The sequence below is a fragment of the Ochotona princeps genome, chromosome 12, assembly GCF_030435755.1.
Source record: "Ochotona princeps isolate mOchPri1 chromosome 12, mOchPri1.hap1, whole genome shotgun sequence".
In the NCBI taxonomy this organism is placed as follows: Eukaryota; Metazoa; Chordata; class Mammalia; order Lagomorpha; family Ochotonidae; genus Ochotona; species Ochotona princeps.
In genome coordinates, this window is record NC_080843.1 from 49,353,161 (window position 1) to 49,377,566 (window position 24,406).

A 24,406-nucleotide genomic window follows, 5' to 3' on the forward strand; every position below is an offset into this window, starting at 1 on the left:
TGCTCCATTTTACAGAAAAAGTAAAAGTCCACACAAGCCAGATTTATTCCATCTAATCCTGGGCTACACTGCATTCGGGAATAATGCTGTCAGCACCACAGTCACCAGCCATCTCCCATGTGATGGGACTTTCTCCCTCCGTGTTCTAAAACTGGATTCATTTAGTTTTCAGATCTCCCAAATACATCACTTTCCTAATTTCTTCAAAATCCGGCTACACAAAAATGATTGCTTGCATTAGCCCCACATTCACAAAATTTAGAAAACAAAAGCATATGTATAGTTGTGATTTAACTTTAACATCCAAGTACTCATTTTCACTTTACACAAGAACAACGTTTTCAAGAACTCAACACATAACTGGAAACACACAGCTGATAACCAGCCACAGCACCTGACAATAAATTGCTCAAGGAGGATGAGAAGGCATATTTTTACTTCTCCTAAAAGATTTCAGCCAATGAGGATTATTCTAATTACACAGGAGGAAATAAGCATTTTTATCATTAAGTAGTATGATAACTGTAATTCTGAATGCTGATTGCATTTTTTTAAAGATTTATTTATTTTACTTGAAAAGTCAGAATTGCAGTAAGAGAAGGACAAACACGGAGACAGAAAGAACCTTCATTTGCTGTTCACTCCCCAAATCACTGCTACAGCTTCAGCTGGGGTCAGCTGGAAACCAGGAGCCAGGAGCTTCTTATGGATCTCCAATGTGTGTGCAGGGACCCAAGAATTTGGGCTATCCTCAGCTGCTTTCCCAAGTTATTAGAAGTAAAGCAGCCAGGACATGAACAGCACCCATACGGGATGTTGGCGCTGCAGGCAGAGGATCAGGCAGCTAAGGCACTGCACCGACCCCTGAAATGATATTTAGAAACATGATATATACGTTCATCATCTCTGCCCTTTAAAAATAACTTTTAGGGCCTGGTGCAATGAATCCTCACCTTGCAAACACCATAATCCCACTTGGGTTCGTGTCCAGGCAGCGCCACATCCCATCCAGCTCTCTGCTTGTAGCCTGGGAAAGCAGCCGAGGACAGGCCAAAGCCTTGGGACCCTGCACCTGTATGGGAGACTCAAAAGAGGCTCCTGGTTTCTGGCTTCAGATTGGCTCAGCTCTGGCCTTTGCGGCCACTCATTAATGAACCAGCAGATGGAAAATCTTTCTGTCTCTCCTTATCTCTGTAAAATCTGCCTTTCCAATAAAAATCTGCCTTTCAAAAACAATAACTTTTAAATACTAGAAAGCAGAAAAATTACAAGTGCAAGTGAGTAAATACTCAACTGCTAGTAATACAGTATACAAGTTGTTATACAAGCATCATTCTCAAAAGGTTCAGTGAAAGGAGCAGGTGTTTGGCACAGTACTTAAGGTGCAGTTTAGGACGTCTGTACACCTGCTGAATTTGCCTGGGAATCTATCGGATGACGTCAAGTGCCTGCCACCCACTTGAGAGAGTCAGGCAGATTTCCTGCCTGGCTGTAGAGAAATAGAGGATGGAGAATCTCTGCTTGTCATATCCACACCACCCCTACCTGCCTCGTCACTCTACCTTTCAAGATTCAGGAATGGGGACCTGAATAGACTAAGCCAATGCCTGTGGTGTTTTTGTACCATATAGGTGCCATATCAGTCCCCGCTGCTCTACTGCCCATCTACCTCCCTGCTAGTGGTGTGAGAAAGCAGAAAGCATGGTCCAAGCCCTTGGGACCCTGCACTAACATGGGAGAGCAGAAAAAACCTCCACTTTCTCTTCTTCACTCAACTATCTTAAGTAGAGAAAGATTTAACGGTTTCAGCCTCTATAAGCACCACAAACATAACATAACCAGAAAAGCTGGGTCGGTCTCTACTGTTTGTCATTCTAGATAAGGACCAGATTCACTAATTCCCTAATGCTCCACTCTGTCCCTCTACAGATTGCATACTCAGTCAGAAAACTTTCTAAAAAAGATTTATTCGGTTTTTTTTATTCAAAAGGCAGACAGACATACAGAAAGAAGAAAAAACTGAAAGATCGTCCATCCACTGGTTCATTCCCTAAATGGCTGGAAGCCAATCCAAAACCAGCAACCAGGAGTTTCTTAAAAGTCTCCCATGTGGGTGCTGAGGCTGAATAATTTGAGCCACCCTCCACTACTCTCCTAGGCCAAAAGTAGGGAGCTGGATTAAAGCAGAGCAGTCAAAACATCATAAGCCAGCACTCATATGGAATACCAGATCAGAGGCAGAGAATTAGCCTGATACACCATCATGCCAGCTCCAAGAAAACTTCGTGTAAGTTTTCTCATAGTCAATGAGAATAGATCAGGCTACTTCAACAATTTTGTAATAACACACGACATTCATTAGTCATTTTCATTTTTTAAATGAAAGAAAATCATTATCCAATATACTGCAATTATGAAGACAACTTCATTTCTATAAAATCTACTTACTCTGTTCTAACTTCTACACTATCTCTGCAACTCAATATTTAACTACACATTAACATCAATTTTTTAGGGTTGGGATTATTCTTTTACTTATCTTTCTAGAGAGCTAAGAGAGAAAATATCAGAAACACTCATCAATTTCTTATGTTGGGGCTGACACACTGTTGAGCCTCACTGCCTGTAGTGTCAGTATCCCACAGAAGCATCGATTTCGATTCTGCTCCCTGCTGAAGTGCCTGGGAAAGCACTGAGGAATGGTGTCCAAGTGCTCGGCCCTCTGCCACTCACGTGGGAGACCCACAAGGCAGCTGTAGGCACCTGGCTTTGGCCTAGCTCAGTCCTGGTCACTGTGGCCATTTGGAAAATAAACCTAAGGTTGGAAGATCAACCTCTCTCTCTCTCTCTCTCTTGCTCTCTCCCTCTCCCCACCCCCCATGACTCTGCCTTTCAAATAAGTAAAACTAACCTTTAAAAGAAAAAAGTGACATTTCACAGAATGTCAAGCACGCAAGTATGTAGGAGTGCAGACAGGTTTTCCTTTTCAGGAAAAAAAACAACCTATGTCACGTGCCATCTACAAACTGACCGATAAGGTTCTTGTTCTAGAATGAGTAGAACAGCATGTGTTTAAGAAGACCTTGAAATGTCACACCAAAATTATGTTTTTAACTGAGTGTTTAATGACACAATAATTACTATTTCAGATCTTTTAAAGTAGAATAGCAGCATAATGAGTTGTTTTTAACAAGATAGAAAAATACCATGTCTTACCTTAGTATAGATATTAATGACAGATAAAATGTAAAACTGACAGATTATACTTCAACAAAAGGGTACTGTAAAACTAAGGAGGGGTCAGCATTGAGGTACAACAACTTAAGTTGCTGTTTGCAAGGCAGGCTTCCCAAGTTCCACATTGCTAGTGACGGTCCCAGTCCCAGGTAGCTCTGCCTCTGATCTAGCTCCCTGCTAAAGTGCCTGGAAGGGCAGCAGATGTTGGCCCACACACTTGGACCACTGCCACCCACAAGGGGAACCTGAACGGAGTTCCTAGATCCCAGATTTGGCTTAGTCTGGCTCCGAGCCACTGTAGCCATTTAAGGAATGAACCAGCACTAGAAGGTCAATCTCTAATAAATAAATGTTCTTAAAATGTAAATACACAAATTAAACAACACTGATTATGAATTATTATTGTTTAAAAATGGTATACGAGGATTCAATGCTTAATTCAACTTTTATATATGTTTGGTTTCTCAGACATAGCTTTTATTTTGTTAAATTATACCACACTTAAAAGTGATTTCTCATTTTATGAAATTAGAAAACCTGGCTGTAGACAGCATTCAATATTTCCCTAAAATAATTGGACTATTATGTTTGAACATTTCTACTAGTCCTATTTTTTAAAAGATTTGTTTACTTATATTGCAGAGCCAGGAGCCAGAGCCTTTTCCAAGTCACTCATGCAGGCGCAGGGACCCAAGGCTTTGGGCCGTCCTCAACTGCTTTCCTAGGCCACAAGCAGGGAGCTGGATGGGAAACGGGGCCACCAGGATTAGAACCAGTGCCCATATGGGATCCCGGCACTTTCAAGGTGAGGACTTTAGCTGTTAGGCTACCACATGGGGCCCTACTAGCTCAAATTTTTAAGACTCAACTATATATGACTTTTAAATTTTGAATTTGGATTAATAATTGTAACTATAATCCAAAAGGCATTTATGGTTAAACTGATAGAATTAGCTGAAAACTGTTCTTAATTGTTAACAAAGTAACAAGACAGCATGGATGCTACTCAATTTACCAAAGGGTTACATCCTGCTAAATCCACAATCTAAAAGCATCAAAAGTTGAAAATGTATGGAATAGGGCCTCAAGGCCGAGCCTATAGGCTAAAGTCCTCGCCTTGAATGCACCGGGATCCCATATGGGCACTGGTTCTAATCCTGGTGGCCCCGTTTCCCATCCAGCTCCCTGCTTGTGGCCTGGGACAGCAGTCGAGGACAGCCCAATTATTTAGGATCCTGCACCCGTGTGGGAGACCTGGAGGAGGTTCCTGGTTCCTGGCTTCAGATCAGTGCAGCACTGGCCGTTGTGCTCACTTGGGGAGTGAATCATCGGATGGAAGATCTTCCTCTCTGTATATCTGACTTTGTAATAATAAATAAATCTTTAAAAAAAAAGAAAATGTATCTAATACACCTCACCTATGCAACACCAGCTGGCCAGTACAGCACCCTAGACTGCTGGTTGTTTACCTCTGGTGACCATGGGCTCACTGACACTGCCCAGCATCCAGAGGATTAGGCCACATACAGCTTTCTTTGAAACATCAAAATTTAAAGTATGGTTTCTATTGAATGCAGATCACTTTCAAATCATCAAAACAGCAAAAATTCCTAAACCAGTGACCATCTACTGTAATCACTGGCAGCTGGGCCTTACAGAGGTCTTATTTTTCATTCATCAAAATATTCTTCCTAAAAATCACTTGACCCTCCAAACTCCAGAAGTAACCTAGTATCAGACAACAGAGGCCACCAGTTCCCTTATCCTGATGTAGCCCATCTTCACCTTTGTCTGAAACCCAGGTTTGATTTTTTCCCTGCCAGACGCTAGGTCTCTTGCTCCAGTTTCTTCTATTTAACCTACAACAGCAATTTCCACCTGTCTAAACAAGTAAGAACAACAAAAACCTTTCTTTCAATCCTACTTCCTCCTCAAACTTCCTTCCCATGACTAACAATATTTAAACGGAGAGTCTACTACTCCAGCTAGGTTCACGCCAAACTCACTTTTGCCCAAAATTTATCTAATTTCCAGCCCCCATCAATCTCCACTTTTCCATTCTTTCTTTACCTTTCTTTTTTTTCTTTCTTTCTTTTTTTTTTTAAGAGTTATTTATTTTGGTTTCAGCGCAATGGCTCAGTATCTAAAGTCCTTGCTTTGCAAGTGCCAGGATCCCACATGGGCACCAGTTCATATCCCGCCTGTTTCACTTCACATTCAGTTCCCTGCTGGTACCCTGGGAAAGCAGTCGAAGATGGCCCAAAGCCTTGGGATGCTGCACCCATGTGGGAGACCTAGAAGCTCCTGGCTCCTGGCTTCAGATTAGCTCAGCTCTGGACATTGTGGCCACTTGGAGAGTGAACCAGAGGATGGAAGATCTTAAAATAAATAAATAAATAAAAAGATCTATTTCATTTTATTTGAAAGCAGATCAGATTTTCAGAGACAAAGAGAAAAAGATCTTCCACCTGCTAGTTCTCTCCCCAATGGCCACAACAGCTGCAGCTGAGTGATCTGAAGCCAGCAGCCAGGAGATTCTTCCAGGTCCTCCCCACAGGTACTGAGTCCCAATTCCTTGAGCCACCCTTGACTGTTTTCCCAGACCACAAACAGGAAGCTGGAAGGGAAGTGGAGCAGCCGGGACATGAACCAGCACCCATATGGGATGCTGATGCTTGAAGGTAGAGAATTAGCCTGTTGAGCCACAGTGCCAGCCCCATTCTTCCATTTCATACTAGCCCTGAACTGCCAAGCACAATGAACGGCCTATTTCAGGCCCTCATCATGCCCCTCCTCTCTGCAGTATCTGATATTGCAACTAGTGCCTTTCCATCAATGAGTTCTCCTAAAGTTCTGATTCACCACTTTGTTGCTAAGCTTCCTACAGATCATTCTTCAGTTATATCTTCATCTGGTTCCCTTAAGTGATATGGTCCTGCAGGATTCTTTTTTCCTAGTCTTTCCTTCTTATTTCTATAAGCTCTCATCTATATTATGATCTCAATCACTTGAATCATACTGTTTGAACTGTGTTCTAAATCTTCACCACTGGCCACATCAGCCTAGAAGGGCCAGTGAGCCAATCTAGCCAGTCATTGTTTTGTAAATAAACTTTATTGGAATGCAGCCACTCCCGTTTGTTTGCCTAGTGTCTGGCGTCTTTTGTGCTCAAGGCAGAGTCCAGCAGCTAGCAATAATTAAAGTCTGAAGGTGGACATTCAGCTGAGTTAAAACACCTGTGTCCAACATCAGAGTACCTATGTCCAGTAATGCAACTCCAGCTCCTGGCTCCAGCTTTCTACTATTGCAGACTCTGAAAGGCAACGATAATACTGGCTCAAGCAACTGAGTTCCCACCATCCCCCTCACCATCACTACCACCACAGGAGATCTGGACTGAGCTCGAAGCTTCCAGTTTCAGCCTGGACCATCCCCAACTGTTGCAAGCATTTAGGAAAGGACAGAGCAGACTAGTGGCACACTGTGTGGGCATGCATACTCTCTCTCCCTATCTTTATCTTTGTCTCCCTGTCTCTCAAGTAAATAAATAAATAACAATAATGACAGAATAACTAGTAAGCCTAGCAGTTTAGACACCAGTGTCTTACATCACAGTGCCTAGGTTCCATTTCCAGCTTTGGCTCCAACGCAGAGCCTTGGAGTGATGGCTCAGGTAACTGGTTTCCTGCCACTGACTCATGAGATTGAACTGCTTTACCAGCTCCTGACTCCAGCCCAGTCTAGACATGGTCACTGCAGGCTTCTGGGGAAGAGGTCAGCAGACAGGAGCACCCTCGCTCTCTTTCTTTCTGCCTGAGAATCAAGTAAAGTTTTGTTTTAAAAAAAAAAGAGAAAAAGTTTAGCATTACAGTCCTTTACAGAAATTTGCCAACCTCTGTTCTTGGAAGTAAAATGTTAAAAACAGTCAGACTTTTCAACTCTAATGCCAGTGCTGTTCATCAAGCTATCCATCTAAAATCCGTAAGATTTTTCTCATTTTTTCATTCCCCAAACTTTTCAACCACCAATTCACAGCACATGGTGCAACCAAACAATAGTTCTAAGTGCACAAATTCAGGTCTCTGTAATTTTCCCCAGAGGAAATTTTTCACAGTCTGACCCATCTCCCCTACACAACTTCCAATCACTCCATTGTAAAAAGAAAAAAATAAAAATAAAATGTCAAATCAATTTAGTGCCCCAGAACATATGTCATCACTTACTTCCAGGCCCATTCGAAATTTACAACAAATGCTAATACACCCTCTGTTTTCAAGTTAAGTATAATTATCTCCACGAAGCTTTGCCTGACTCCCACCCAGCTCAACACAGGTGATTCTTCTTTTACGCGCTCAGTACACACTTCAAGCACATCACGCCAAGCATTTGTTTCCACATTATTTTCATTCATGATATATATTCTTTGAGCAGAGCAGAATCGTTATTAAGATGATCATGACTTCTAAAATCAGAAATCTGGGACTGAATGCCAGTTTAGTCGCCTCCTAGTCATATTCATAAGTAAATTACTTTCCTTACATAACAGAAATTTTGTGAGAACTAGTTAGGATTATTATTTTAAGTAAAATATCCTGTAATGTAGCTAGGTGCTCAAGAAGTACTGGTTATCATTACCTTCCTTATTTTTAACCCTCACAATTCAAAATACAAATAGCTACTGACTGATACAATTGAAGCAATCTCATTCTACATACATCGTTTTCAGCTGCATTCCCAATAATTCCATCTAAGCTTTTTTAAAAAGATTTATTTATTTTTATTGAAAATCACATTTACAGAGAGGAGGAGACAGAAAGAAAGATCTTCCACCCAAATGTTCACTCCCCAAGTGGCCACAACGGCTGGAGCTGAGCTGACAGAGACTAAGGGATTGGTAGGGTAAAAGAATTAAAGAACAAAAATGTCACACATAAAAATCAAAGGCAATATTCTGACTAATTTAAGGACCTAAGGGTATCATTTACATAAGAGCAAAACTCAGGCATGAGCATTTCACCTGGGGATGGTGCCACCGGTTCAGCACCCACAGCAATGTCAGAGGGCCCTGGGGTTTGAGTTCTAGTTCTGTTCCTGATTTCAGCTTCATGCTAACGCGCAGCTGTGAGACAGCAGTGATAATGCCACTGATATGAGAGAAATGGATCACGTCCCTGTCTCCTGGCTTTAACCGTGGCCTTGCCCTGGCCACTGCGGGTGTTTAGGGAGTGAAACAGCAGATGAAAGCACACTAGCGCGCACACATTCTCTCTCCTTCTCTTGCAAATTAAAAAAAACTCGAGGAGCAAACCTCAGAATCCACACGCATAACTGCGATCCTCAAGGACCACCTACCCACACAGCATCCCATGTGGGTGCTGGTTCAAGGTCCAGGTGTTCTGCTTCTGCTCCAGCTCCCTGCTAATGTGTGTGGGAAAGCAGTGGAAGACACCCAAGTGCTGAGCCCTTCCACCTCTGTGGGAGACCAACAAGTTTCTGGGTTGTGGCTTTAGACTAGTTTCAGCCATTTGGAGAGTGAGCCAGCTGAGAAGAAGTTCTCTGAGATTTCTCTGTCTCTCCCGCTCTAACTCTGCCTTTCAAATAATGAAATCTTAAAACACACACACTAGATTATATGCCACTTAATAAACAACAGATGCATACTCATAATTAGAACAACTAAAATTCTGAAATAAATTGGTAGGTAAACAAGTAAAAGTATACTTCATAAATCAGAAAACCCAACCACTGAAATAATTTCAAGAAAATACTAGCCATTATTTAGTTTATATTTTAACTGTTAATGCTGTCTAGGTTCTGACAGCAAACAAAAATCTTTTTACACCAAACCTGCAAGAAAGCACGGCTGCATCCTCCTCACACTTCTCCTATTCCTTTACCTCCAAGATACAGAAAGGACATGGAGGGCCTGGCATGACAGCGTAGCAGCTATAGTTCTTGCCTTGAATGTGCCGGGATCCCATATGGGTGCTAGTTCCAATCCTGGAGGCCCTGCTTCCCTTCCAGCTCCCTACTTGTTACCTGGGAAAGCAGTTGAGGACGGCCCAAAGCCTTGGGACCCTGCATCTACATGGGATACCCATAAGAGGCTCCTGGCTCCTGGCTTTAGATTGGCTTAGCTCCAGCTGTGGCGGCCACTTGGGGAATAAACCATCTGAGGGAAGATCTTCTCTGTCTCTCCTCCTCTCTGTATATCTGACTTTCCAATAACAATAAATAAATCAGAGAGAGAGAGAGAAAAAAACATGGAAGTGAGAACCTCATACTGACAAACCCAAAAAAACTAAGAATGGGATCAGTTATAGGAAAAGAACTTCGGTGGGTCCTGCTTGCCATGCTCCTGATCCAGCTACCTGCTAACATGCCTGGCAAGAGCAACAGAAGATGGCCCAAGTGTCCCCTGTCACCCTCATGGGAGCCTAGGATAAAGCTCCTGGCCCAGCACTGATCACTGCAACCGTCTGGGATATAAACAATGCATGCAAGACCAATTTGACTTTAAAAAAAAAGAAGAAAAATTAAAAAGATGAGTTAGATTTTCTAGAAATGCTTTTTTCAAAAATTTATTTATTTTAATTGGAAAGGCAGATATACAGAGAGGAGGAGAGACAGAGAGGAAGATCTTCCTTCCGATGGTTCACTCCCCAGTGAGCACAACGGCCGCAGCTGAGCCAATACGAAGCCAGGAGCCAGGAGCTCTTCCGGGTCTCCCACGCGGGTGAAGGGTCCCAAGGATCTGGGCCGTCCTCAACCGCTGTCCCAGGCTACAAGCAGGGAGCTGGATGGGAAGTGCGGCCGCCAAGATCAGAACCAGCGACCATATGGGATCCCGGCGCATACAAGGCGAGGACTTTAACCACTGCACTATTGTGCCAGGCCCAAGAAATACTTTTTGTAGCTCCTTTACTAGACACTAAGAGATCATGTAACTTTTTAAAACTTCAAATGCAATCCAGTTTATGCCACATTTCACCCAAATAACTGAATTCATATTACCAAATGCTGTAAGTGGTAGAATGTTTAATGTTTATTCTTTATCATATGAAGCCTCTTATCCATCTTCATATTATCGAGATACATTGTGAAGAAAACAGCATGATCAATTAATTTTTTAAATAAAAAATGTCTACTATGAAGATAACCAAGGTTTTGAATCCCACTTCCAGTTTACAGAAAATCCCAAAAGAGGTGAGAAACAGAACAAATTAAGCAATACCAATAAATGGACAAATTTAATAATTAGGACATTGTGTTAGGCTAAGCCAGTCAGTCATACGACACTGCCAACACTTGACTCTTAGAACCTCAAAAACAGCAGAATAATATGGTGTAACTTAACACATACAAACCAAGCTGACTTCCTCAAAAAATTAGTCTATTTTTTAAATGACAGAGGAACAACAGCCGAAAGTTGAAAGCAACTGAAATATTAATAAATGAATGAATGAACAAAATGAAGCGCACACATACATGGAATGCAATTCATCCATGAAAATAAAGGAAATTTTATTATATGCTTCAACACAGATGAATTTTAAAAGCATGCAAACTGAAATAAGCCTGTCTCAAAAATCTTGTGCCATGATCTCTCAATACTTCACCTGTCGGGCGCGGCGCCGTGGCCTAGCGGCTAAAGTCCTTGCCTTGAAAGCCCCGGGATCCCATATGGGCGCCGGTTCTGGTCCCGGCAGCTCCACTTCCCATCCAGCTCCCTGCTTGTGGCCTGGGAAAGCAGTCGAGGGAGTGAGTCATCGGATGGAAGATCTTTCTCTTTCTCTTTGTCTCTCCTCCTCTCTGTATATCTGACTTTGTAATAAAAATAAATCTTTAAAAAAAAAAAATACTTCACCTGTCATAATAAAGAATTTGGACTTGAGGGCATGGCATGGTAGCCTAGTGGCTAAAGTCCTCGCCTTCAATATGCCAGGATCCCATAAGGGTGCTGGTTCCAATTCTGGAGGCCCTGCTTCCCATCCAGCTCCCTGCTTGTGGCCTGAAAAGCAGCTGAGAATGGCCCAAAGCCGTGGGACCCTGCACCCGCGTAGGAGACCCAGAAGAAGCTCCTGGCTCCTGGCTTCAGACCAGTTCACTTCCTGCCATTGCGACCACTTGGGGAGTGAATTATCAGATGGAAGATCTTCCTATCTGTCTCTTCTCTTCTCTGTATATCTGACTTTCCAATAAAAATAAATAAATCTTAAGAGCAGAATTTAGATTTAATTTTTGCAAGCAACAGGAACAGTCATAAAAGATTGAACATACTTAAAAAATAGGTACTTTAGGTTGCCCTGCTTCCCATCCAGCTCCCTGCCTATGGCCTGGGAAAGCAGTAGAGGACAGCCGAAGGCCTTGGGACCCTGCACCTGTATGGGAGACCCAGAACAGGCTCCTGGTTCAGTTCTGGCCATTGAGCCATTTCAGAAGTGAATCAGAAGATGTAGTATACCATGTAGAGCCACAGTCAGTGAGGCCAGGATGCCATATGGGTGCCAGTTCAAGTCCCAGTTGGTCCATTTCAAATCCAATTCCCTGTTTATAGGAAAAATAGTAAATAATGTACCAAATAATTGGGGCCCTGCCACCTAAGTAGGAGATGTAGATGAAGCTCCTGGCTCCTGGTTTGCCTTGGCACAGCTCTGGCCATCGCAGCCATTTGGGGAGTAACCCAACAGATGAAACATTTCTCTCCCCGTCTCTTAACTCCACCTTTCAAACAAATCTTTTCTTAAAGAAATTTACAATTGGGCCCCATGTGGTAGCTGAACTGCTGAAGTCCTCACCTTACACACGCCGGGATCCCATATAGATGCTGGTTCTAATCCCAGCAGCCCCGCTTCCCATCCAGCTCCCTGCTTGTGGCATGGAAAGGCAGTTGAAGATGACCCACGGCCTTGGGACCATGTGCCTGCGAGGGAGACCCAGAGGAAGCTCCTGGCTCTTGGCTTCAATTCAGCCTAGCTCTAGCCATTGAGGCCACTTGGGGAGTGAATCATAGGACGAACGATCTTCCTCTCTGTATATCTGACTTTCCAATAAAAATAAAATAAATCTTAAAAAAATATACAATCTAGGGAAAACTGAAAAAAACATTATTGAAATACACTATCATAACTATAATAAGACCACAGTTCTTCCAGAAGCAAAGAAAGGTACTAAACCTAGAGTTAAGTTTTTGAAAGGGGAAGGAATTAGGCAACAGGAGGCAGCGAGGGCTATTCTAGTCAGCAGGACAGCCCTGAGAATAGAAACAGCACTGGCAAGGAGGGGAGGGCAGGATTCCAGATTATGTATAAGCATATAAGAAGTTCAGTGTTGCTAGGGCTTAAAAGGGGGAGATGAGGGGGAGGGAGCGGGGTGAAGGCTGAAGCTGGAGAACTAATCAGGCACCAGGCTCTGAACAATTTCATCAGCTAGAGGAAGAACACACTTTGGAGGCAATTTTTAGACTGCTAAGACCTAAAGTAGGTTGGAGGTAGCGGAATAGAGAGGCAGGGCCAAAATCAAGCGGCAGCACAGACTCAAGCGACATGACTGGCACCTGACCGAATGTGGAAGATGAGGAAGGAGTCCAAAAAGCCTCTCAAGTTTCAATCCAGGTCACAGTGAGGGTGATGATGCCATAAACAGAAAAAAACAAAGGCAGAACATGACTTTAAACACATGGAATGTAAGAAGCCGAAGAGATGCTTCTGTGAATAATCTCCAGCAGGTGATTAAAACAAATCTAAGCCCCCTCACTAAAATGATGGTCAAAGCTACGGGAGCTGCTTAGCCGAGTAAGGAGGGCAATTCCGAGCTGAGAATCACACATGGAATTACAAGACACGCCTACACTCCACAGGTAGGAAGAATAGTCGGCAACGCTAACTACAAAGGAGAATTACAAGAGGTGAGAAGGACCAGGAGAGAATACATGCCCCATTAGCGAATTCCAAGAAAGGAGAGCTACAGGGCGCCTGTTACATGACACAGTCTCCTGAGAAACTTCATGTTCCACCAGTGTAGGAATTAAGGAATTCTTATGCACTAGGACAGCTGGGCCAATAAGCAGCTCTAAGACACAGCATATGGCTGAATGGAGTCGAGACAGAATGGTGAATGGACAACTTGCACATGCCGTGCTTGCTCTGTTCAACTTATTTCTAAGATCTATATTCCACAACTCGTTAGATGTTTGGAGTGCTAAATATTAATGTGTCACTGAAAGTATGAACCAATATGAATTAATGTCATTCCTCTACTTGCCATTCAAATACAGGCTAGTTCGTGTCACAGAAATACATTACAGAACAGATGCCCAAGGAAAGGACAACAGAAACAACACCATGAGGCCAACATCAACAGAAATGAGCATCCCAGGATAACATGGTAACTTTCATTCTCAAAGGTAGAATTTTTAGGAGTATATCATCTAGTTTTTCTTCCCAAGGTTTAGTTATTACGTCAGGAGAAACCTTACAGAGAACTCCTGAAAAGTGCTTCCGAACTGAAAAATACAATTACAGAATTATAATACTGGTATTTCAGTGATATTGTGGGAAGCTGACCAGTCGATCAGAGCAAGCTCCACAACAGATGACAAGGAAGACAGAACAGCATACAGAATATCATGCTAAGGGCCTGATACAATGGCTCACTTAGCTAATCCTCCTCCTTCAAGTGCCAGGATCCCACCTGGGCAACGGCTTGCATCCTGGTTCCTGCACTTCCCACCCAGCTGCCTGCTTGTGGCCTGGGAAAGCATCAGAGGGTAGCCCAAAGCCTTGGGACCCTGCACCAACAAGGAAAACCCAGAGGAGGCTCCTGGCTCCTGATTGGCTCAGCTCCGGGTCATTTCACTCGGGGAGTGAACCACTAAATGGAAGATCTTTGTCTCTCCTTCTCTATGTATATCTGCCTTTCCAGTAAAAATAAATGAATCTTAAAAAAAAAAAAAAAAAGGCAAAGAGTAAAGTGTACTAGCTACCCAGCCAGCAGCCAGCTCAAGTACTTCATCATCGTTAGAGCAAAAAGCAAATATTCACATATATAGGTTAAGACAGAAGAAGCAGGGCTTTATGTGGAATCATGTGTGACACGCTAAGGATTTCAATCTTAGAAGCAATGTGAAAGACTGTAAACAGAAAAGTAACAAAGATTTCAGATGGGGAGTGAAGACACTGAAGAAAGGAAAATTAGGTGGACTGACCTACAGTGAGGAGCGGCTACGGTAGGAAAGCTACAGTAGAGGCTACGGTAGAGGCGAAGCAGGAGGCTTCTTTAGAGGCCCAACAGGGTAAAAGGAGCAAACACAAGAGAACTCAGCACAAAATTTTACACTTGCACAATCACACAGTAGCACTAGAAACAAGTTTCAGAGAGGGAAAAAAATCAAGTTTGGGAGTGGTAACTAAATATGCAAATAATAAAATATGTAGTACCCTTTGCATTAGAAACATCAGATTTAAGTGTCAAGCCCAGGAATACAGGTTACCATTTTCTGGTTAAAAAAATCAACTAGCTGGTTCCTTGCTAGTAAGAAGGAAACACTGCAAAAGTTAAAGGGGGAGGGGGGCAAATAAATAAATACTATGTCAAAAATTTTCGATCAGCAAGGTTTTGAAGAACTGAAATAGGAATTTCTGTGACGTAGTCAAGGTTTCTTCATTCTTCCTACTGACTTTCCAACATGCCCTCTGCACATCAAGTCTGAGAGGAACACAGTACCATGAGGCCGAGTTCTGGCTTCAGGAATCATCAGGTTCAACATCAGCCCGTGTTCTACCACTTACCACTATGACTGAGGGCTCACTACTTTAGAGTTGCCAGCTTCGGGTTTCCTCAACAGTAAATGGGGATAATAATAGCACTATCTGCGTCATATGACTATGCTGAGGCTAAACAAATAATCCACATACTCAGTATGGATACACTGTAGATCAGAAATGCCAGGAATTTTCAATTATTAGTTACAGTTACTGATGAAAATGTCACATGCTTGAGAGATACAGGGGGGAAAAAAGGAAACACTGACTTGGATGACAGTTACCTTAGTGTTTTACTGGGGTTTATTAACAATTGCCTTGTGCGCTTTTCCGTAAGTGTATTTGAAAACTTTTAAATGCTTTTCTTTTTCTTTTCCTTGAGTTACATAATTTTTTACATATTTTTTTTATAACATTTCATTTTATAACAACGTTTCATAGGCTCTGATGTTCCCCTATCCCTTCCCGTGCCCTCCCCCCATGGTGGATTGCTCCACCTTATTGCAGTATTACAGTTCAAATCTAGTCTTGTTTCTTTCAATGGAAGCATGTGCCATGCATAGAGTCCAGTATCTTACTGTCCAGCTCAATTCAACGGTTTCTTGGGGAGACCAACTCTGGTCTGAAGACATAGCTGGCAGAATAAAAAAGCTCAATATTCAAAGTCTGGCATTGAAATGCACATTCCAGACCAAAGAAAAGAAGTTAGGGCTAGTCGGCAGGCACTGTGAATGGCAGGCAAAGCTCCTGCCCGATGAGCTGCCGGCATCCCACATGCACTCCACTGCCAATCCAGCTCCCTGTTAATGGCCTGGAAAAAGCAGACGATGTCTCAAGGGTTTGGAGCCCTGCAATTCATGTAGGAGACCCAAATGTAACTCCTGGCTTTGGCCTGGCCTAGTGCTGGCTGTTGCAGTCATCTGGGTAATGAACCAGCAGATGAAAACCTTTTTTTTTTTAAATGTATTTGAAAGCAGAGCTGCATAAAGACAGAGGAGATCTTCCACCTGCTGGTTCGCTCCCCAACAGCTTTAACGGCTACGGCTACAGCTGGGCCAAGTTAAAGCCAGGAGTCAGGAGTTTCTTCAGATCTCCCAAGCAATTACAGGGACCCCAACACCTGGACCATTCTCCACTGCTTTCCCAGGCAAACTAGCAGGAAGCTGGACTGCAAGCAGAGTGGCTGGGGACTCAAACCTGAGTCCTTGTAGGATACCAGCACTGCAGGCAGCAGCTTAACCACTACACCACAATGCCTCCACCAAGATTGTGTGCACACACTTTCTCCCCCCCTTCATTTTCCCTCCCCCCACTAATATTCTGACTTTTAAAATAAATCTTTTTCAAAAAAAAATTAAAGGTTTGTTTTCACTATGTACTTTCTAGTTTTAGCTACAAAATCCATTCTCCTTTCCAAGTTCCAAATCACTATCAGTCTTCTGTCTATAAACTTCAGTATAACCTTTACCTCCTTCTCTTCTGGGGAGGAGGAGGTGAAGAAACCACCACGAAATTCTCATTCCAGGTTGAAGCTCTCAAGCTTTTGGAAAATTTCTTCTTGCTGACCAACTTACAGTACTATTCCTCCAGAAACAATTCTGAGGCTTACTGCTCCCTCACCCTTTCCCATTGCTCTAATCATGGTGTACCTCCAGCTCTGTTTTGCAATAAATTCCTTCAGAGTTCCCTATCAAGAAACACTTGCAAGCAACTGTTTACTACAAGACATACTTACTCTGACCAGACAGGCCATGTGGAAGTCTGAGCACTTCACACCCTAATCTTTTTGACCTGGGTCTCTAATCATTAATGTCTCCTGTGCTGCATTCACGCTAGGTACACACTTCCTATTAAGATTCACCAACCTCATTTATTTCTCTCCTAAGAAGCCATTCTTGATGGACTATGAAATTATTTCTTCCTCAACTCACATACTCTCTTTCCCCTCAGTCTACTTGGCATTAACATTACCCTCTTATTTTCTTTAGGAAACATGAATTTATTCTTGTGTCTAACATCCTATGTGTCAAATGTTGGTATGTTTTATATATTTTTATCTACCCTATCTGTGAAAAGACAAGAATACTACTTCTCAAAGTTAACCTGCTTTTGAACAGCCTGACCATCACAACCACTGAGAGCTAGGGTGCAGTAAGTTTCTAATGTAACAGTTTCTAACAGACTCGGGCACTTAGTCTCAGTTAGGCTTAAATCCACAATGAAGGTGCTTGGTCAGATCTGACCCCAGCCTGCCCTTCAGTCACATCGCTCCTCCTCCTTTCTCATGTCCCCAGCAGCCTACACCTTTCTCCATGCTCTTCTATTACTGCTCCCTCCAATCTGGAATGTCCCTGCTTTTCCCTCCCCCTTCAGGATCAGCTCACACTTCCAACAGCTCAGCTCCAAGTTACGGTTTTCTCAACACTTTTGCAAACACCTGTGTTGTAACATATACTGATACGCTGTACTGTAATTATCATTTCCACAGAAGTGTAAACTCCTAGAGGTATAAGCTAAATCTAAGCTCTTTTTGCATAACCCAGACCTAACACAGAAATCCCCAAAAGACAGCGAGTGACTGCTCAGTCACTGCATGACTTGCACACACCATGGAAGCACCCAGCCTCGGCTTCTGCAGTACTCTGCTCATTCAGCGTGGGAATGACAGCACGTCTAGCTCACAAGCTGTTACGGTATATAAGGTCTCCTGAAGCTCCCAGGACAGTAAAGCCATTGCTACACTGAACTACTATTCATTTAAATGTTTGTTATTCCATGCATCGATTATCTAATGTGTCCTGAGACACATAATGCTGTAACGAGCATCACACAGAATGGCATAGCAGCCACGTGGTCTTCTCATGCATCTATAAGTTACTGGTTACCCTTTGCTCAGACTATCTGTTCTGTATGTACCAAGCACCTGCAGGAATCCTTACCAGATACCACTGAGCCCCCAGAACACAACAAGCAAATAATAAGAAAAAAATATGTATCAATACACAACAATGTTACTAGCAACTTTGGACTAACAATGACTATTCTCAAACTATAAATTGTGTTTCATAATGGAATAGACTTCAAAAAACATTGATCAAAAAAGTTCAAAATTAACCCTTGTCATCAAGTAGACTGGCAAGAGGCAGTTCCAAAACTTGTTCCTATTTCTAAAGTTTCATCTTTGCCCACCTAAGAAATGTAACCACGACCAGCACCTAGATACTGACTTTTAATCTGCCTTCACTCCAACGGGGATTCCAAAGATATTTCCCCCAGGTTTTTTTTTTCCAATTAGTATTTAATTTACAGCTCAGGAAAATGGCCCAGGTTTGTCTCTGTGAAACAGAAAGCTCAATGATTTATTACCCTCTTCACCTTCTCTCTTTGAGACAGAATAAAATACACCCTTCTTAGTCACCGTGGCCTCTTAGCAAAAATTACAGAACCGCAAATCATGTCCCCCAGCAACAGAAAAGGACGCTGAGGAGGTAAAACCAGCTCCCCTTAACCAACCCAGAGGTCAGGATCCAGGGAAGTGTGTGCATTATGCTTCACGGCTTTCAGTAGCTGCAGAGAGACCTCTAGCGCTGCCTCAATACGCCGAGTTTGCAAATAGCACCTGCTAATGTCACCGTAATGAGACAATGGCAACATACCGAGTAGCAACAAACTGAGTGACCACGGTGAAGGTTTAGTTTTGCAGCCACTAGGAAATGCTATCAGCTAGAAACACGAGGTATGCACAAGGACGCAGGACTCCACGTAGCCAAATTATTGCGGTGAAACATGTCAAAGAAATGACCCTCCCGTGCACACCCCCAACCCAAGAAAGACTAAGAAAACCGGGTCCTAGGGGGCGGAGGTCGGGACTACCTCCTTCCCATAGCCTCAACACAATAGACGTAAACTATTGTCCACCTTCAGCTCGCTCCAAATGCCAGCAGTAGCAGCAGTTACGAGCTGAAACATCTCAGTACGGCTGGTCCAAAGAACAGCAGTGGAATAGAAGAAAACGGTCCTGGCGCATCCTACCCTCCCCCTCTCCACCACCCTCTAACAAGTCAGTTACCCGGCTGGTCCCCACCCCCCTCTGCGGGCCGCCACCGCCCGCCTGGGCCCGGCTCGCAGGAGGTAGGCGCGGGGACCGGCTCTGCTCCATGTGCGGCAGCGCGGGAGGCACCGAGGGGGCAGCGCCGGCCGGGAGGCTTGCAAGGGCAGCGCGGGGCGCGAGACTCCCGGCCGCCCCCCCCCCACGGGCTGTGCGGGACCGCAGCATCCCCCGTGCGCGCCCGCGCCGCCCCAGCCCGGCGGCGGACCCCGCCTCAGCTCCACCACATCCCTTCCCCGCCGACACCAGGCCGCGCCCGCGTGACGGGGCCGAGAGCCCTGGCGTTTCCACCACCTCCCCCCTAAAGCCCCGGGTGCCCGCGCCGGCAGCTCCCAGAGGGCGGCTTGCACCCCAGCCCGCGCGTCCCGCCACCCGCTTCGCCCAGCCTTGGGCCGCGCCGCCGGGGAGAACCGCGGCCAGAACTCCGAGCGACCGCAGAGCCGGCGAGAACCAGCCCGGCGCCGGGGCCCCCCGCCCCTCCCCGCCGCCGCCGGGGCCGGGGCCGGCCGGGCCCAGACCGCACGAGCACACACTCACTTCCACATCGCGGCCCTTGTTCTTGAAGCTCTTGATGCGGTGATTTTCCAAGCCGGGGTTCTCGGCCATGGCTGCGCGCGACTCAGGCGGCGGCTACTCCTGCGGCTGCGGCGGCGAGTCTCGGCGCGGGAGGGGGACTGGGGGAAGGAGGCGAGCGGGAGCGGCGAGCACGTTCCGTGACGCCTCCGAGCGCGAGGTGGCAGCAGCGCCGGGGCAGGCCGTCGGCCGGGCCGCGAGGGGCGGGAACGGCGCTGAGGCGCGGAGCGCGCCCGGGGGACGGGCGGCTGCGGACACGTGACGGCGGCGGAGAAGGGCAGCGACGGGGCTGGACGCTCGGCCGCGTCGGCTCGCCAGTGACCCCGCCCGCCCCCGCAGGCTCTCCCCTCAGGGCAGCGAGTCGCGGGCCAGAAATGAAGCCAGCTGGAGCTGCTCGAGGCGGAAGGGGAAAACTACAGTTCCCAGCACGCCCCGCGGCGGCCGGAGACGATGTACACGCCCAGAGAGCGAGGAGGATGCCGGGATTCCCTACGCGCCCGCGCGCCGCTTTCCGCGCGGCGGCGCTCCGAGGGCTGGATTCGAGGCCCCGCCCCCAGGGCTGCCTCTGGGCGGGGAAGGGGCGGAGCTTCGGCGGATGGCACCGTGCGCCCAATCGGTGAGGAGAGGCGGAGCTTCCCGGAGGAAAGCCTGAAAAACCAGCAGTCGCTCCTCCGCCTCTTTCAGGAGTATCTACCCCTCCACTTAGCGTCCTCCCGCGTTCTCTGTTTAGTTGCTCGGCTTCGGTGTTATAAATGGCATTCTCTGTCCACCTTGATACGTCCGTTTTTATATATTAGGCGTGTTTATGGGTATGTACCGCATTTCTCCCGCAGACTGCCTGGCACGTGGTAGGTACTCAGTAAATACGGTTGGACAAATTAGCACCCTCCTTCTTCATCATTCTATGCACCCATCTGCTGTCTTTGCTCAGTTCCTGTACGACTCCAACTTTCACCATCACACAGCATGATAATCTTAAGATTCTGCAGCGATCAAGCCCTGCCCCCATTCCCTCTCTTCCTAGGGTCATCAAAGAATTTTCAAGGAAAATTCTGGGTAGGTAACACCAGGACCTGCTTTCTGGAGCAAGTTGGGCTTCCTTTTTATTATGTGACAGAATTCAGATTGGGAATCTAGTGTACTGTAAACGAATATACGGTGTTACATAGTTTGCATGATTCAAATGAGCTGAGGTCAGAGGTTGGTAAGAAATCTGGGGGTACGTATGAAAATGTATGGAGGGGCAGGAGTTGTGGCTCAATGGACTAAGCTTCCACCTAGGAAGCCAACAACCCTACACCTGAGTCCCAGCTACTCTGCTTCCTGCTTTGATGGTCCAAGTGCTTGAACCCCTACACTCACGTGGAGTTCCTGGCTCCTGGCATAGCCTGGTGCAGCCCTGGCTTTTGCTGGCATTTAAGCAGTGAATCAGCAGAGGGAAGATCCCTCTCGATCACTCTGCTTTTCACATAAATAAATCGTTAGGGGTGGGGGCAAGCCGAATGAATAGATGTATATTCTGTTGCAAAACATTATAAACCCAGGCATAGCTGTTTCATAGAACTCATTTTCCAATAACTTTTTTAAGTCCTCTGGCATGTGTGCCATGATCAAATATCCTAAAAACGGTCGGTGCTTGCTGTCTCTCCCTCAGCTCCCTTTTGCCGCACCACCAGGTTAATTCACTCCCTGAAGTATCTGGAATCATTTTTTTCGGCCATGCCACCCACAAGTCTATCTTAAATGCCTCCCAACTGCTCCCCTGGCCTCCACTGTCCACAACAGTCTCACTCACTTTTCTGTATTTTCCTGACTTTGTCCCTACTCCGGATCAGTTCATCCTCTCCTCCGCCATTCTCTGTCCAATCATTTCTGAACTCCCCAGTTGAGCAGTTCAAGTCCTGTGTGACACAGCCACAATGGCGACACTGTGTAACTCAAGTTTTGTTGCACTGAGAACTCTTGTATCCTGCAAAGTGATACTATCTCTTTCATGGTTAGCTGGTTATGCCAACCGTCACAGGAGGCAGCTCATGCTCAGACCCGACTTTAGTTGTGTATTAGTTTAAGGGTCCATCGTCTTCCACACAAGAAGATGTGGAAGGCAGACCCTCTCATGCAAACCAGTTTCTGGAAGACATCTTCCACCAAGAGAGGTACCATTTTTAGGGTTTGCTTTTTTTTTTCTGCCTCACTTATGGGCAACTCTGGCCCACTCTTGTTGAGTATTTCTCTGTGTGGGGTGGCCCCCACACACATGTGTGTGTTTACTCTCTCACTGTTCAATGAATTCTCTTGCTGCTTGCCCACAAAACTAGGCCCCTGCATGGTGTTTCCATCTCTGCAGGAGACAAGAACCTGGATTGGAAATGAATGGATTCATCTCCTACATCCGTGCAAGACCTTGACTAACTTTCGGTTCCCCTGAGCATAGCTCCTGTCTCAGCATCCATGTTCTGCTCACCTTTTTCCAGAATGCCTCCACCTTTCCAACTTTCATATCTTTGCTTTGCATTGTACCTAGAAGGCCTTGCACTTATCTCTCTTTCCAAAGCAATCTTAGATACTCACCCCGGGCAAGTGGAGGATGGTCTCCTTCCCCATAAAGGGTTTGTTACTTGAGTTCTATCAAGTAGACACCTACGTATTTATATATTACTATTTGTAGGATACCTGCTCAGTTTGTTAATATGCAACAGTAAAAACTCTGTGCTCTGTACATATTCTGCTCTGAAATCGTTCCTGGAAAACAAGATAATAGGAGGCAGGAGACAGCTGAAGTACAAGGCAAAAGGGCTGGTCAATCAGTTTGCTTGTAAACACACCCATCCGTCCCTACTCTGAGGAATTTATGACTGCCTAGATTGTAAAATGCCTAGAGAACACATTTTGTAATAACAGGACCATTCTAAGTATGTGTCCTCCATTTTCAAATTGCCGTGTTCCTTATACTCAGCATTGACAATAGAAATTTCCCTACCTAAATTTTAAAGTCTTTCGACGTGAAGATTTATCTATTCTCTGTGTTTGTGCATGTGTGTGTGTGTCATTTTTATTTGAAAAAAAGCCAGATGGAAGAACTTCCATCTACTGATGCACTCCCCAGATTCCTGCAAAAGATTGAAGCTGGGAGATGGAAAGTATGTCAAGATCTCCCGTGTGTGACATGGGTCTAATCAGGCCTCCAAGAGTCTGCATTGTCAGAAAACCGGACACAGGTTCTGGGAACCCAGGGGCTCTGATGTGGAGTGCAGATATCTTTTTTTTTTTTTTTTTTAAGATTTATTTTACTTTTATTGGAAAGTCAGATATACAGAGAGAAGGAGAGACAGAGAGGAAGATCTTCCTTCCATTGATTTACTCCCCAAGAGGCCACAACAGCTGGAGCTGAGCTGATCCAAAGCCAGGAGCCAAGAGACTCTTCCAGGTCTCCCATGCAGGTGCAGGGTCCCAAGGCTTTGGGTCGTCCTCAACTGCCCTCCCAGGCCACAGGCAGGGAGCTGGATGGGAAGCGGAGATGCTGGGATTAGAACCAGCACCCTTCTGGGATTCCAATGTGTTCAAGGTAAGAACTTTAGCTGCTAGGCCACCGCGCCAGACCTGATGCTCAATACATCTTAATTGCTTAATGAAACATATTAATTCTCTCTTTTAAAGATTTATTTATTGCAAAGTCAGATATACAGAGAGGAGGAGAGACAGAGAGAAGGATCTTCCATCCGATGATTCACTCCCCAAGAGACCACACCGGCCAGTGCTGTGCCGAGCCGAAGCCAGGTGCTTTTTCTGTGTCTCCCACGTGGGTGCAGAGTCCCAAAGCCTCAGGCCATCCTTACTTTCCCAGGCCATCCCTGCTTTCCCAGGCAGGGAGCTGGATGGGAACTGGGGCTGCCAGGATTAGAACAGGCACCCATATGGGCTCCCAGCACATTCAAGGTGAGGACCTCAGCCACTAGGCTGCCACACCAAGCCCAATTCTTTTTTAAAATGTATTAATTTTTAGGAATAAAAATCAAACTTTTGATATCAAGTTAGACATCAGTACTTTCTCTATACCTGAAATACTCAATAAACCCTACTGGTTACTTAAAAGTGTAAATTTAATTCGAAACTTTAAAACATCCTAGAATTCTCATTCATGTTCTTTCATTTCTGACATCAAACATCAATAGGAGAAAAGCAACTCAGCTATTTAAAAACATAGATTGACCCAGAAGATTTCTGACTCCCAAACTGCCTCCTGACATTTAATTTAGGAATATATGGGACAAATGTTTGCATTTATACAAGAAGTCTCTGAGCTATCTCCGTGCTCAGGGAGCAAGGAGGTAAAATTCATCACCCTCCTTTAGAATGGAAATAAAACTCATGTAAGTTGCATATTTCCATAGTGCTGCCCCTTCCCCAGCCTCTTTCCAGCCCCACCTGCTCTCCCCACTCTATAACCAATATAGAGCCTGTGTAACAGCTTCCCAAGCTGGGCCTCTTAGAGCCTTGGATCATGTGCTCAGGGCATAATCCTTTGCAGAAGAGCCTATTCCAGTTAGGGATGCTCAAAGCCAGAACCAGGATAAGCCTAGATTCACTGAACCATTGTTTGGTCAACACAACTACCAAAACAAGAACAAGCAGGAGGAGCACTGAGGACCCTGTGTGATAAAAAGTTCAGATAATGGCAAAAGTTCCACTAATGTGGACAGTACAGTTTTTATAAGCGTCTTCAAAA

General features: G+C 45.0%; 1 protein-coding gene across 2 annotated transcripts in view; it reads right to left on the bottom strand.

Annotated features, from left to right (window-relative positions):
* Positions 1 to 20,083, bottom strand: part of KPNA3 (karyopherin subunit alpha 3) — a 74,756-nt gene extending 54,673 nt beyond the window's left edge. For both annotated transcript variants that reach the window (XM_058670793.1, XM_004577489.4), the window contains exon 1: positions 19,645 to 20,083. In XM_058670793.1, coding sequence (XP_058526776.1) covers positions 19,645 to 19,713 — 69 coding nt within the window. In that variant the 5' untranslated portion in view covers positions 19,714 to 20,083. The remainder of the gene's footprint in view (positions 1 to 19,644) is intronic.
* Between the last annotated feature and the right edge of the window lie 4,323 nt (positions 20,084 to 24,406).